This window comes from Heterocephalus glaber, unplaced genomic scaffold, assembly GCF_053883595.1.
Source record: "Heterocephalus glaber isolate CG9 unplaced genomic scaffold, H.glaber_assembly_v1.0 deba00000678, whole genome shotgun sequence".
Classification (NCBI taxonomy): Eukaryota; Metazoa; Chordata; class Mammalia; order Rodentia; family Bathyergidae; genus Heterocephalus; species Heterocephalus glaber.
Genome location: NW_028258157.1, coordinates 5,003,287 through 5,020,180, shown reverse-complemented (window position 1 = coordinate 5,020,180; position 16,894 = coordinate 5,003,287). Strand labels below are relative to the sequence as shown.

General features: G+C 38.3%; 1 protein-coding gene across 1 annotated transcript in view; it reads right to left on the bottom strand.

Moving 5' to 3' along the window:
• The window catches only part of LOC101723533 (uncharacterized), a 58,101-nt gene extending 41,589 nt beyond the window's left edge, over positions 1 to 16,512 (bottom strand). Inside the window, exon 1 of the mRNA XM_087206743.1 lies at positions 16,342 to 16,512. Within this exon, the coding sequence (XP_087062869.1) occupies positions 16,342 to 16,344 (3 nt within the window). The 5' untranslated portion in view covers positions 16,345 to 16,512. The remainder of the gene's footprint in view (positions 1 to 16,341) is intronic.
• Between the last annotated feature and the right edge of the window lie 382 nt (positions 16,513 to 16,894).

Here is a 16,894-nt window from a genome sequence, read left to right as displayed (position 1 = left end):
ACAGGAGAATTCACAAGTCCCCGGTTTCCATTCACCAATCCTGTATATCAAAGAGCACACCACAGCCCTCTTCTTATCAGATAGTATCAAGAGGGCAGAACGACTTTGACTTTAGCCAAAAATCAAGCCCACCGGGCCACCATAAACATCACAGATGTGCATAGTGAGTCTTATCTCTCTCATCACCCAGAGAGTCGGAGAGTGATCGGGTCGAGGTCCTCTGATCCCAGAAAATGGTAAATAAGAAAACTAGGAAAACCTGTTTTTCTCCTGTGAGACTTTTACAAGGTCTCAAAGTTTTCTGGCATTCTTTTAACAAACAGACTTGTGGAATTTCCCAGAAATGACTTAATTCTCTTAGTTAACAAACTTCTTGTGATCTATTCTTACAACTAGATAGCTGAATTCTACCATTTCCCACAATTCCCCCTTTTTTTTATTTAGGCTAAATTCTTGATTCTAACGTCGACAAGATCAAGAGACAGGATCTTGACAGGTCAGGAAGGGAGACGTCTTATGTTGGCTCAATTCAATGTCTGGTCCTTCTATGATTTTATAAAACAGCAAGAAATATAGTAAAAGAGGAAATAATATTAAAAAAATCATCTTTAAATTCATCAATCATTGTATAAAGGGAACAGAGATGGTTTCTGTTTTTGTTTTAGCATATAAGTAATTCCTTTTTGTGGCACAATCCCACACAGTAAGGTAGGCATTGCATGCCGCAACACGATAACAACAAACATAACAATTATGACTACAAGAAAAAGGTGTTTTAACCATTGCATATTAGGGAACCATTGAGTTAATCATTGAAACAAATCCCATTCTAATTTTTCATTATGTATTTTCTGTCAATTCTTCTAATCGTTTTATTTTTTCCTGAATCCCTGGGCTATTGTCAGTCATATTAAAACAGGACATATTATTTTTCACATCCTTGATGATGGAACAAGAGTAAGTAATCTATTGCTGCCCTGTTGTCTAGTATAGCCTGTTGGTGTTCTTGTAACTCCTGATTAATTAATGCCAAGGCAGATGAGGTAGCATTTAAACCTTTGACCACCTTTCATGCCAATTTTCACAGTGCCTTTCCTGCATGAATTCCAATGGCAGGCTGAGCAAGCACAGATACTATCATAGGTATCACTTGAGCATATCAAGAAACCTACATCATCATCACATCCTGGCTCAGTATAGGGTGACCAACGTTTAATTCTTTTGGGCACTATCAAATCAGTTCGATCTGGCAATGTTATGGAGAAGTGACTTACACAGCAGTGAGTCTCAGACAAGTAGGCAGGGATATAATTAAACGCTACTCCTTCACATGTATAAAACCATCCTGATGGTAAAGGTACATGACCATCATTATATATGATTTCTTGTTCCTCATAACAGGTCATTTTTTCTAACTTTTGTAATCTTAGACATTTTGTAGTACAATTTTTGTATATAGCACATTGTGTATTGTTTAACATAATCATCTGAGGTGTATATAGCTTAGTAGCATTTTTTGGTTTAAAATAAGGAGTCCCCCAATTGTAATTATCTTCATACATAAGATTTTTTTCTGGGATATCTTTAAACAGGGTATAAGGTTGTATCAGACTCAAAGGAGTGCACACTGAGATCAGACAATTCCCTAATATATAATGTAAATTTACATCTACATTTAAACAGAACTCAGACAAATTAAGTGATTGTGTCAGCTGAATCCAAACATTACCAGCAAGATCTAATTGTTTTGGGGGTAATATTGCCAATGTTCCAGAAAACAATGACTTAAAAATAATGATCATAATAAATGCTGAATTACGGGTCAATATAGCAAACATTATTATTCCCAACAAAAGGAATCCATCAGTTTCCCTTTTTACTTTTTGGGCTTTATAAAAGTTTTTGTTTGAATCTAAGAACATTTTCTTAGAATAGAGAGGGAGAGTCTAAAAGGGATCATGAATATATATTATAGGTTTCACATGTATCCAATCTTTAATTATAGTAGTACTAGTATCATTTTCAGGGACTAATCACAATCCAACATACTTACACCTACCCGAGCAGTGGATGAATTTAATAGAGATATCATAGTAAGGAAGAAAAGTACTGAGTGTCTAGGCTCAGGGGGGGCTGGGCCCATAGATGACATGCAGTCTCAAGCCTTTCTTAGCAGGTTAGTTAACATATCCCAATCAGAGAGTTTGGAATGGTATTTAGCATGAGACTTTTTCTTTCTTTTTCTCTGTGGCTTAAGAAAGAGCTTTCTAATTTTTTGAACCTCTTCTTCTGATCTTTCTGCAATAGAGCTTAAAGGTTGTTTAAGCACTATTTGTCCTTGGAGACCCATTGTCCAGGTTGATGTCTTGACCCCGGAATTTTCTGTTCAGGAAGCCAGATTTGGGTTGTTCCGCCATCTATGGATATACAAGCATATCCTTTCCCCTTTGCAAGCATTTGTCCTGTTGTCCAATTATCATGATCTAATTTTATCCAGACTGGCAGAGGTGATTCTGAATCAGTTTCTTTAAAATGTTTTTCAGCCCAAGATTCAATGTCTCCTTGTGGCAAATTTTATAAATTTAATGTGAATAAAGTAATATGTAAAAGTTGATGTGGTGTTTGTATTGTTTCATAAATTTCTTATAGGTTACATTTTGTCCTTCACCTAAGGAATCAATTTCCTTTTCCCCGTATTCCCCTTTTTATTTTATTTAGTTGTAATTTTAACATATGATGAGCTCGTTCTACAAGTGCCTGTCCCTGAGGATTATAAGGAATGCCAGTAACATGTTTAATATGATATTCTTGTAAAAATTTCTTAAATTTTAAGCTAGTATATGCAGGTCCAATATCTGTTTTTATAGATCCAGGAACTCCCATTATAGCAAAACATTCTAATAAATGAACAATAACATGTTTAGTTGATTCTCCTATACGGGCAGAGGCCCATGTGAATTTGGAATAAGTATCAATGCATACATGTACATAACAGAATTTGCCAATCTCAATGCATACCTGTAAATAACAGAATTTGCCAAAAGGAGGATAATGAGTAACGTCCATCTGCCAAATTTGATCTGGTTTTAAACCTCTTGGATTAATTCCCGTTGGCCCATGTTTTAAGTGTAGTGGATAACAAATTGGACATGATCTAATAATTCTATGGGCTTGGGAATATGGAATTTTATATCTCTGATGTAGCCTTCCTGCATTAGTATGTAAATATCATGTTCGTGTTGAGCATTGTTGAAATAAATTAAATTTTTGTTAGGACGTGTCAATCTATCTGCTTGATCACTGCCAAAAGTTAAAGGTCCAGGCAAATTGGAATGCACCCTTATATGAGTAATATAGATAGGCTGTTGTCTTTTTCTGATCAAGGCTTGAATTTCTTTAGTTAGAAATTGTATTATGGATGAAGAGGTGCATATAACAGCAGTTTCTAATTGATTAATCAAATTAACCACATACATTGAATCTGCAACAATATTAATAGCTACATCAGGCTTCCATCGTAACAGAGCTAAGACAGCAAATAATTCACTTTGTTGTGCTGTATGATATGGGGTTAATATAACCTTTTGTTCTTTAGGTGACCATATAGCAGCCTGTTTTCCTTGGTGCCATCTATAAAATAAGTTTCTGTTTGTGTAATGGGTTTAGTAACAATGATTTTATTAATCACCCATTCTGTCATGGTAAGAAAATTCCACATTTTTCCTTTAGGGTAATGAAACATTATATTTCCAAAATAGTCTGCTAATGCTAATTGCAAAGTATCTGTTTTCATTGTTTCCTCAAATTGTTCTTTAGGAAATGGTAAAATAACATTATCTGGTTCTTTAATAACATTTGTTTGCTTCTGGTTCTTCCTAAAATTAATTTACCAATTATACTAACATATGAATAGAAGAATATTTATGTTTAGAATGTATCCATTCCAAAATTCCTTGACCCTGAAGGAAAACTTCAGTAGAATATACTTTAGTGGGAAGGATCATGAGCCCTATAGCCAATTCTGGATCAAATCTTATTAGCACTTTATTTTTAAAGCTTGTTCTACCAATTGTAACTCTTTTTGACCTTTTGGAGTAAGAATTCTGGGGTTGTTTAAATCTGGATCCTCTTCAAGAGTACTGAACACATTTGTTAGATTGCCAGTAACAATGCCTAAAGCAAGACGGACCCAATTAATATTACCTAACAATTTTTGAAAATCATTTAATGTTTTTAACTTACTTTTATCAATGGTAATTGATTTGGGAGTTATTTGCATATTGGTAATTTGAAAACCAAGATATTAATAGGGTGTAGACTGTTGAATTTTATCCTGGGCTAAAAAAAGTCCAGCCTCCATTAGTGTCTCTTGAACAAGAGAAAAAATTTCTGAAGCCTCTTGTCTATCTATATGGGCTATCAAAATATCATCCATGTATTGAATTATCATAGCTTCTGGATATTTTTGCCTGACAGGTTGTAGAACAGTACCTACAAAGGCCTGACACATTGTAGGGGGATTCATCATTCCCTGTGGTAAAACTGTACATTCATATCATTCTAAAGGTGCCTGAAAATTAATGGAGGAAATGGAAAAAGCAAATCTAGACGTATCATTAGGGTGTAATGGGATAGAATAAAAGCAATCTTTAATATCTACAATAATTAAAGTCCAATTTTTTAGTATGGCTGTTGGGGATGGCAGTCCAGGTTGCAGAGCTCCCAATGGTAACACAGTATTATTTACTTTTCTGAGATCAGTAAGCATTCTCCATTTACCTGATCTTTTTTTAATACCAAACTCAGGAGAATTCCAAGGGGAAGTAGAGGGTTGAATATGTCTTAATTTTAATTGTTCTTTTACCAGTTAAGAGCCTCCAGTTTTTCTGCTGTTAGGGGCCACTGGCCTACCCAAAGGGGGTCATTTTTCCAATTTAATTTAATGGGTTCTGGAGACTTTACAATGGCCCCTGTCCAAAATATCCTAAACCGGATTTGTCATCTGGGCTTTGTCCATTATTGGGAATGGGAGTAATTAATCCCTATTCATTTTGTCCAATGCCTAGACCAGGGGTGTAACCCATTTTTTCCATCTTTTGACTTTCCTCAGAGTAGGACTTTTGAAAAGGTATTAACGAGATGGGCATGAAATTGTTTTAATAATTCTCTTCCCCATAAGGTTATAGGTAATGGCATAATCCTAGGCCTAATAGTTGCTAATTGTCCTTCTGGCCCTTCAGCCCTATATACATGAACAGCTCTTTGAATCTTTTTTATTCCCTGTTTTCCTACCCCTTGAATATGACATGGCTCTTCTTCTATTGGCCATGATTTAGGCCAGTCTTTTTCTGATACAATAGAACAGTCTGCTCTGGTGTCAGCTAATCCATTAAATAATTTGCCATTGATTTTTATTTTTAATAAAGGTCTCTGATCAGTAAGTTTTTCAACCCAATTTACAGATAAATCAGTGCTTCCAAAACCTCCAATTCTCATTTTATCTGATGATCCAAGGGCTTTAGAAGGAAAAACTAATATTTGAGCTATTTTATCACCCCTTTTAATAGGCCCAAAGACAGGAGAAGAGATCAATATTATTATTTCTCCTATGTAGTCAGAATCAATTAGTCCTGTATGAACTATACCTTTAGATGTTAGGCTAGACCGCCCTAGAATTAAAGCACAAAAGTCTTTTGGCAGAGGCCCATAAATTCCTGTTCGAACTCTAGCAGGTAAGTGTCCGGGTGAAAGAACAATGTCTTCCAAGGCAGGAATGTCTACTGCGGCACTTCCTGCGGTGGTGGGACACAGTGATAAAAGGGAAATATTTGAATCAGAGGATTGTTGATAGGCTTTATCATCTCCCAATTTTGACATGCCTGGGGGACTGATAGCCCCCGGGAAGCAGTTTCCTGACTTTATTTTTTCTGTCAAGGGATTTCCCTCAATATCAAACTTAGATCTACATTCATTAGCATAATGTTTTCCCTTTTTGCATCTTGGACATAACCCAGGTCCCTTATTTTTCTTTGTAGGGTTTTTTGGACTAAATGATGGTTCGTTCTTTGACATAGGGCAATTTTTCTTTATATGTCCCTGTCTCCCACATTGAAAACATCCTGAAGATAATTTTTGTTTCTTAGAGTTTAATGCCTGAGTCAGAAAAGCTGCATGTATTTTAGCTTTAAAAGTTTCTGATCCCTGTTCTCTACAAGCTTTAATATAATCATATAAAGAACCTGAGTCTTTTATAGGTTCAGTAAGGCAATGGCAATCAGCATTTGCATTTTCTTAAGCCAACATTTTTAACAACATTTGTCGAGCCTCTTCTCCTTCTACCTGCCTTTGAATAGCTCCCTCTAATTGAGAAACAAATTCAGTATATGATCGGGAGTTTCCTTGTCTAATATTAGTACAAGCTCCCCTAGGAGACCCTTTAGGAGTTATTTTTTTGAAAGCCATCATACAAATGCGAGCAGTTTGTTCAATTGCCTCCGGATGGAGCTGTGCCTGAGCAGCATTAGTACTAAATTGTCCATCTCCAGCTAACATATCAGCAGTGATATGTTGATTGTTAACAGCCAAATTACATCATACCTGTTCTTTAATTCCTTCTCGACACCACATTTTCCATTCCAAGAATTGAGAAGGTGGCAACAAAGCTTTAGCTAATAAATTCCAATCATAAGGTGTCAAATGGCCCACAGTTCCAGGTAAGTTTCCAATTAGTCCTAAGGTATAATCACTCTGTATACCATAATCCATTGCAGCCCTTTTTAAGTGTCTGAAAACATTTAAATCCCAAGGTTGATATTCCCTGTGTTCCTGTGCATTTATCATAATAGGATAAGCCATTTGTGAGGCTAATAATTCATCCTCAAAACTCAGTTTTCAAAGCAGTTTCAAATTTTGTTTGGTCATGCTGAACGTGCACCAGAAAATCATATTTTTTAGAATGAGTCCTAAAACTTTTTTGTGAATGTAATCTCTTCCTCATCCTCATCTTCCCCTGAGCTACTTTTTGAGGAGGAAGAAGAGTCAGTATTAAATTCCTGTCCTTTGCGATTTCGGAGAGGATATGATTTTGTCATGGGCTGTTTTTTAGATTTGCCTTTTAAAGATTTATTATTGTTAACTAACGGCATAGGCTGATCTATGGGTCCTAAAAGATCTTGTTGCATGGGCATAGTTTTATTAGACATTTTTGCTCCTTGTGCTGAGGAACAAAGGTTTCTAATATTTCCTTCGGCTGGAGTTAGCATAGAAGTAGCAGAGGGTGTGACTTGAGGGGGAGGTAAAGGAGCCAAAGGACAAGGAAACCCTTCTTCCTCAGACTTATCATCCTTATCCTGAGGTGTAATTTGAATTCAATCATTTGTCACATTTTTCTCATCTTCCTCAATTAAACCTTGTTCTTTAAGAGCTCATTTAGCCTGATCTAATAACTCTGTTCATGCAGTTAAACCATTAGCACAACAAAGGACAAGCTGAATGGCAATAGCAGTTCCCCAAAACCTGTCATCAATCATTACTCCTTTTCTACAAGCCTTTCAAACACAAGCAAGCACTTCACTCCATTTATCCTTGGACCAGCCCTCCTTGAACTCAGCCAAATTATAAAATCCGTTTGCTGTATGCAAACAACATTTTAGGTCCTCCTTATGGATCTTAAATCCAAACCCCTTTAATAAAAGTTTCAGGTTTGAAATGGCTTCACTAAACTGTGAAGACCCCTGTCCCATTGTTACCCAAAAATTTCCCAAGTCTTCACCGACTCAACAGAATGTCGATCGCTCCCTTATTTTCACCTTACCTCTGCTGAGAGGATTCGAGGTCCCTGTTCGGGCGCCACTTGTTGATTTTTATTTTAATAAAGGTCTCTCTTGAGGGAGACCTGGAACCCCAGAAAGCACCAACTTTTAAAGAAAGAAAAGGAGACAGCCTGGGGGATGAACAGCAGTTTACTTCCTCTGGCACTATTCGACCATCACAAAGGGAAGAAGCAAGGCTTTTATACATGTAGGAAAGCAGCTTAGTTATTCTGGCTATTCTTTCTGATTTTCACCTCTGATGATAACCAGTGACTTTAAGTGACTCATAAAAGCTACAGGCAAATTCACAAGTCCCTTGTTTCCATTCACCAATCCCGTACATCAAAGAGCACACCGCAGCCCTCTTCTTATCAGATAGTATCAAGAGAGCAGGAGGATTTCAGCCAAAATCAAGCCCACCGGGCCACCATAAACATCACAGATGTGCATAGTGAGTCTTATCTCTCTCACCACCCGGAGAGTCAGAGAGTCATCGGGTCGAGGTCCTCTGATCCCAGAAAATGGTAAATAAGAAAACTAGGAAAACCTGTTTTTCTCCTGTGAGACTTTTACAAGGTCTCAAAGTTTTCTGGCATTCTTTTAACAAACAGACTTGTGGAATTTCCCAGAAACGACTTAATTCTAGTTAACAAACTTCTTGTGATCTATTCTTACAACTAGATAGCTGAATTCTACCATTTCCCACACAAATCTTTCCTTCTGATATGATTCATTATTGTTGTTAACCCTGATTTATACATGGGGAGGGTTTCTCCTGCTAGAAACTTCCTGATCGCTGCTTTAGCTCTGGAGACTGGGCAATCTCTTTGCAGCTCCTAGCTTCTATATTAACTGGGCATTTTGCCGCCTAGCACTTTATCATCTCTGGTGCTGGGTAAATGTGGCAGTGTCAGCCTTGGAGTCCTACCCTGTTGTTTTCTGGTTCATAGGGACTGGTCCCAATGTCTTTGGCTTGGTTCAAGTAAGGGGTGTTGTGACTTGCTTGAATCTCTTAGCATCTCAGTTTTTTCTATCAGAGACATGAAATAGAAGTGTATGTAAAGAGGGTATTTTCAAAATACCTCTAGAAGCAAAGTGTGAGAAAGTAGAAAATATGGGATACTGAATAGAGGTAAAGCCAACAAAGAGTGTGCTACTGAGCTGCTGAGCACTGTGAAGAAGCCCAGGTCTTGGCTTTAGATTATCTCTTAAGGACCCAGGTTCTATGCTTCTCAATAATCCACCAAGTCATGGGAAGCAGACTCTTATTTGTCATGTAACAGCCATCAGTACCTGACCTCACCTATAAGTGAGCTGAGTGTGCTCTCTTACTGTGCTTACAGCAGTGTATGAAGAACTGAGCATGAAGCCTTAAGCTGGGTTTGAGGCTCTGGCCCTCTGTCTGGGAATGTCCTCCAAACGAGTAACTTGACTGTGGGGTATAGACAGGGGAATCTATGCACTTGAAATGGAAGAAAAGAAAGCTCCTGATACTGGTGGAGCAAGCGCTTTTGGGTGGACATCAGAATTAGCCCCAGTTGCCCCTCTTAGGTACCTAAGTCACCTCTGTCATTGAACTCTTTCTTAAATTCATTCAGGGTAACTCCACTCCATGACACCAACTCTATCAGACTAACATATAGAGGTGCATGTGACCAAGATCTTTACTCAGGAATTTAGCCATGAAGATGCGAATAATTGCAGCACATGAGACACAAGAGAACATCAGACACAAACACACAGATGCAGGAAGAAATGAGACTAACAGCAGCACTTTCCCTTCTAGTAGACAAATATATGTGGCCATTATAAATGAGATGCAACTTGACGAAGACATTTAAGATGTAAGATGACCAAGAGTAATGCATGGTTTACACACAGTTTTAGAATTCAGCCCATGGTCAAAAAAAAAAAACTGTATTACATCCCAGTACATTAAACAAATTAAAACAAAACAAGTTTTAAAAATGTAATACTCATGTATTATTTCATATAATGTTCTATTTAAATTTTAGCTAAATTCATCAGGTTCCTCAGAATTTACTCTGCTTGCGATTTAACAATACCAAGTTAGGAGACTTAACATATGTAATGGTTGGGCACAGCCTCTTTCACCTCTAACAGCCCTGGTACTTGATGGTGAACTCACTGGGGCAGGTCTCCTTTTAATGTGCTGGGATGGCCAATGTGACATTTTCCATTGAGATACTTTTCCACTCGAGTAACTCATACTCTGCTTTCTCTTGCATTCTGTGGCAGAGTTTAATTTTTCTGGCCTAGGAGTGATTCTTCACTTTATAGCAAACTTCCATTTGACTTGAGAATTTCATTCTGAAGCCAATCTTATTTCAGAGTTCTTGGAACTTAGCTCTCTGTTATGCCTCAATTTTTCTCTATTAATATTATATTAACACCTGCTGTGAGGTAATTTTGTTTCAGCATTTATTAGGTGTTTTGACTTTACTTCTTCTCTAATATTTGCTCATGAAAAGGTAATCTTCACAATAGAAGCAAAATCCCCAGGGAAATAAACTGAGCTCACTATCTGTCACTGAGTCTTAGGCTCTTTTGATTAGTAATGGTTAATGCTGAGTAGCACACTTAGGTCCTAGAAAATCATTTTCCTTACTTCCAAATAAAAAATAAGTATCCATCCTAAAATACAATGTAGGGCTATTACCTCAGTGGTTCTACCACCTGCCTCACAAGCGCCAAGGTCTCGAGTTCAATCCCTGGTACCCCCCCAAAAAAATAAAAAACAATGTTGTAAAGATAGAAAAAGATGTTTATGAGGTGCAATCAAAAAATACAATGACTATTAAAAATTTTTAATATATTACAGTTTACAGTGTTTATATTAATATGTTATTTGTACAGTATTTATATTAATAAAAGTATATATTAGTAAAATTAATACAATATAATCAATATTGTATAATTAATTCTATTATACTATAATTAGTAATTTGTATTATGTAATTAATATAATTAGCATTATATTAGTAAAAGATGCATCTAATCCCCATCAAAATAAACCCCCTGCTTCAAATACACTTATCCCATCATTTTTCCATTTTTCAAAGCAGTTCTGGAAGTCCTCTTTCATAAGTATCTTTGGTTGCACTGCCATGACTGCCTCAATGTCCTGAATCGATTAAAATTATTTACATTTTGACTTAAGTCACTTTCCCCAGCACTGGGACAGACTATCTGACACCTACAACATAAAGTTTATATACCTCACAATTTTTAGAGGTTTTAGTCCATAGTCAGCTGATTCCAAGACAAGAAAACATGGCAGAAGAACATAGCATAAAAAGTTGATCACATCACAGCTGCCAGAAAGCAGAGAGAAGGGAGGAGCCAGGGAGGGAGGGCCACCTCCAGTGACCCACCTCTTACCACCAGGCCCCACCTCCTAACATCACATTTAGCTATGCTTCTCCCATGATTCAACCACCCTTCAAAGCCCTTCCTATGAGCACATGAGGCTTTGGATATATAAACTATGAACTATATAATATAATATAAAACAATATAAACTATAATACTTTCCATGGTATTCTTTGGGAAAGAATCAGAAGTCACATGATGCCAAATACAGTACACAAGGTGATGAGAACATACCATAATATTTTTGACAGAAATTGCCATCCTAGAAGTGATGTGTGACACAGAAAGTTGTCATGATGGAAGATGAAACTGTTTGCCCATTTCCCAGGCCATTTTCTAGGCACATAATTTCTCAAACACCCTAATAAGCTCTTATAATATTAAGAGTTCACTGTAATGTTCCTGAGGACAAACTCAGGTTGCACAATTCCTCTGAGGTCAATAAACACAATCAACATCACCTGATTTTGGACCTTGATTGACACGCTTTTTTCACATGAAAACTGGGTGATTTCCACTGAGAACTATAAACCTTGGTCTTAGGATCATAACTAAGTTTTATCTCCCATGATGACATTTCTTAAAAAGCTGTAATGTGAAGCAGCACAACTGCACAACTCCAATTAAATTGACAAGCACTGTTGCTTTTGACAATAAAAACTTATGGGGCCAGGGATTTAGCTCAGTGGTTTCACCACCTGCTGCACAAGTGTAAGGACCTAGTTCGATCCCCAGTACCAAAAAAAAAAAAAATTATGGAATAAATTTCACACTCACTTGCCTCATGTACAAAAGCTTTGAAGGGAACTATAAGAGATATTCAGATCCTCAGAAACTTCCCTAATAGTCAACTGTTTGATCTAATCATTTTACTTACACTTTGGATATTCTCTTGGGTTTTTGATGTTGTCTGATCCCTCACCTTCAGCTGATTTATAACCATTATAAAATCACTCAAACCATCTTCATGGTCACTGCAGCACTATCATAAATTAATTTTAATATTTCATGTGTCTCTAGCATTTTTGCAGTTTGAAACAAATTTAATGGTAATGCATTATTTGTGATCCATGATTTGTAGCACACTTTTTTTGTACTGTGGATCGAACTCTGGTCCTTGCGCTTGCGAAGGAGGCAGTGGCACCATTGAGCTAAATCCCCACCCCTGTTATACACTTTAAAACACACCTTCTCTCTCAACCATAGCTCGCAACTCACTGAATGCATAAAACTCAATGAAACTTGTCACACACTAAGGTTCTGCGCCACACTTCTAATCTTGTTTTTTTCTTTTATCCCCAGTATACGGGATTGAACTCAGGACCTTGTGAGGCAGGTGCGGCACCACTGAGCTAAATCCCTGGCCACACTTCTAATCTTAAAGATCCCTGCCTGTTAGATGGCATGCTGCAGCAGCACTGACCATATTTTTTTAATCACATTACCTGACATGGTAGGTATCATAAGAATATACCATTAGCTGTTTTTTGCTTTCTTATATCATTATCAATTTTTAACCAATGTTGCTGGGCCAAACAGATATTTATTTTTTAACAGTAGTAACATTTGGTCCTTATATCATATTACATAAAAACATTCACAGATTTAAAAGCAAAAACTAATTTTCAAAGAAAGCTTCATGACTTTATTATTAAGAAAGTGCTTTCACATTTATTTTTTAAACCATAAATTCTAAAGAGAAAAGTAATAAAACTTCATTAGAACCAGGGGCTCCAGGTATAACTCAGTGGTAGAATGCTTGCCCAGAAATACATTCCCCAGCAGCACCAAAAAAAAAAAAAAAGAATTAAGAATTTCTGTTCATGAAATATTAGGAGTCGGCAAAGGTAAGACATGGAGTGGAAAAACACGATGGCAGTGCACATTTCTAGTGAAGGGCTTGTAGTGCTGAAAATATGGGGTAGTACATATTTCTAAGGAAAAATCAGACATCCCAACAGATAAAAGAACTGCTGAGAGATTTCACAGGAGACATTCAAATGACAAAGATATGAATAGGGCTAAGGGGAAACCTCAGTGGTGGGACAGTTGCCCAGCTTGCACAATTCCCTGTGTTGGATCCCCAGAAGCAAAATAACAAAGCAAAATAAATATATGAATGTGTGTACCAATCAGTACCAACTAGAGGAGTTAAAATTAAAAACTGCAGATACTACTGCGTACTTATCAGAAAGATAAAGACAATGACAACAACAAACAGACTAATAATCACAAGTATGCTAACTGACTGGAATTGTCAAACACTACTGACAGCAGTGTAATCTGACAGTCACTTTGGAAAACGGTTTGATAGTAACTTCTCAGGCATTCTACATGAACCAGAGATTCTATTCCTAACCAGAACACAAATTTCACCAAAACTTCTACAAGAATGCTCTAACTACAAGCTAAAATAGAAAAACAGTTACCACTAGGGAGAATGGACAGAACTGCAAATAGGGAATGAAGGGGTTTGCTGGGCACTGCTAATGTCCCATTTCTTGATATAGGTAGTAGCTACATGATGATCCTTTGTAATAACTTACTGACCTTTACAGTTTTCATGTTTCTTCTGTTTTGGTTTTGCTCAGTGTAATAAAATTTATTAAATAAACACTGGTGGGGAAAAGCAAGGGAGATTATAAAAGGGCCCCAGGAAAAACTCTGTGTACTGAATATGCTAATTATGCAGACCGGGGCTTCATGGACCTGCACAATAGACAAAAAGATATCTCTTAAATATATGCAGATTAGGTCATTATACCTCAATAAAGATGTATAAAAGAAAAAGGTAGGGTGCAAAGGACGAAGTTAAAAGGAATCACTTGTAAATTGGTAAAATAAAACAGACTAAGAATTCACTAGCTAATTATCCGTCTCAATAGTTCAGAAAAGGCAAATTTTCTAAGAGTAAAAGCAAAATTTAAAGATATTGAAAACAAACATACCACAGAGTATCAGCAATGCCAAATATTGGTTCTTTTAAAAGATTAATGAAAGGGCCAGGGATTTGGGTCAGTGGTTCCACTGCCTGCCTTGCGCACAAGGTCCTGAGTTTCATTCCGGCACCAAAAAAAAAAAAGTAATGAAATTGAAAGTACTCTGGTAAATTTATAAATTATATATTAATTATTGTATGTATATACACAGTCACACCTCTTCATGAGGATACATTCTGGAATCTTCAGATGATTCCCTCACTATGCTACTTACACAAATCTGGACAGAACAGCCTCCATAGACCTGGGCTATATGTTATGGTTACCTTTGCAATCTGAAGTCCCTAAGTGGCCGAAATGTCAGTCTGCAGAGCATGACTATGTTATAAAGCTACAACAATCAGTGTAGACCAGGCAAAGAGCTGAATAATTAAACCTCTAGGACTACAGATAGAATTCTCAAAGAGAAACTTAAATGACAGAGATTGTACTGCACAAAAATAGAAAAAGATTCCCTTTGCAATGGAAGCTGCAGGGAAATTGGGGTATCTCTGGTAAAAAAAAAAAAAAAAGGAGGTATTTCAAAACTGGGGTTTCTGTCCTTATTGAAAGGGCTTAGTCATACATGAGGGATTAGTTTCTCAATTATACACATTGTATGGGTAATTATAAAAGTCAGTACAAGACCATTTTTCCTCAAATTAATTTGTAGTATACCCCATCAAAATTTCAATGTGCTTAATGTTTAATGGAAGGGACCAAAACAAAAACTTTCAAAATTCATCTACAAAGTTAAATATAAATATATAAGAAATCAGTCAAGAAACTTCTAAATTATAAGAGGAACAGAAGTAGCTACCACTACCTGACACTAAAATATGTCATGAAATACAATATATGGCAAAAACCAAGACACAAAAGGAATTAAACCAACATATTAATCTATATGGATATAAGAAATGGTTCCTTTGTTAAGAGCAACAAAAGGACATAATTTCAAAGATCTCAAGAATAACATTAAATGTGAATGGATCAAACAACCTAATCAAAAGGCCCATGTTGGACATGGTAGTAAATCTCAGAGATAAGAGCCCACAGCCAGAATTCGTGAGGCCATGGGTTCAGTCCCCAGCACTGAAAAATAAAAGCAGATGTTAAGGATGATACTGTTGGATAATAGTGGAAACATAGCAGAATAACTGGTTCCTAGCTTTCCCTCCATATACTGACACACTGAATAATCACCTATTCATGTTTCATCATTAACGACTGAGAAATTTCTAGATACTGCTAACCGCTAAAGATCATCCAACACCTAGATCACACTGAGGGGAAGACTGAGACCATACATACAGCACACTAGCTCTAAGGTTCCCTGGGGTTTGGATCTTTTTTTTGGTACCGGGGATCCAACTCTGGTCCTTGCCCTTGCGCAGCAGGTGACGAAATCACTAAGCTAAATCCCCAGCCCCGGGGTTTGGATCTTCACACCTATCCCAGGGAGAGGAAAGGACAAGGCACGAGCAGGTCTCAAGGCCACAAAACAAACTGGTAGCTTCAGGCGGTCATGCAAGTACTCTCACTGACATCATCTCCTGGGGCCAGGGACGAAAAGGGGTTAAAACTCAAAGGTCCCACTTTCTCCCTGGAAAGGATCTGCCAGCAAACTGTGCCAGCTGCTGCTGCCGCCCACAGCCGCTGCTGCCGCCCACACCCGCTGCTGCCGCCCACACCTGCGCTTCTATCGTCCAGCCTGCATTAGGGGTTAACGGGCAAAACACTACCCCTTGGGCCCCAGACTCCAAAGCATTCCAGGACAGCTCCAGATTGACCAGTTCTCCCCGGAAGGAGTTTGTCCGTGCACGAAGTGTCCCAGCTTTGACACCTCCCACTCTAGGCACAAGTCCTAAACCCAGGGTCTAGAAGCAAGGCACAGGGCTCGCGGAAATCCCCCCAGATCACAGGACAGGCAGGGGAAGGGCTTCCGGGCCGGCGCCGCAGCCGGAGGGGGCCGAGCGCCCTGGAGTCCGCAAGACACAGCTGTCACAACCGGAGGGGAGGGGACCTGGGTGTGCAGAGGAAGAATGCGGCTGCAGACTCCAGAGCCGACCCCGGGGAGACCTGCCTGCCACAGCCGGTTTCCGCGGGTTGCGAGGCGCCTCACTTCCTGATCTCAGGACGCCCGGCCGCGCACTCACCATTTCCGGTTTCCGGGGTTTCTGCGCCCTCCCAGGAATCTTCGACCCCTGCAGGCCACCGGGCGACCGGGGATACGAGGCAGCGATCTGAACCTCTGGCCAGAGAACACCAGACCCCAAGATGGCGGGCTTCAACCACAAAGGACCGCCTAATTGTGGAAGTCCCGCCTTTCTGGCTGTGCGCCTGAGTGGACAGGTCTTATAATCCTGCTTCCGATTGGGTAGCTATGTGGGCTCCGCCTTCTTGGTCCCTGAATGACAGTAGATGCTACCAACCCATGGCTGAAGAGGAAAGAATGACAGGTTTTTGGTTGCCGCTTTTTTTTCTGTTTCTCTGATGACTGAGATTGAAGGCGGGTTATCTGGCTGAAGTTAATCTAAAGCAAAATATTCTCCATGTGGAGTGACAGGCAGCTAAATTAGATAGAAATTAATATACAGTCAGAGAGGAACTGGGCTGTCAAGGAAGTCAGCAGAAAAGAATAAAAACATCAGAATTGTTGCTGGAGGTGCCACTGAAGAAGGCCAAGCCTCAAGATAAAGATGCAAAAAG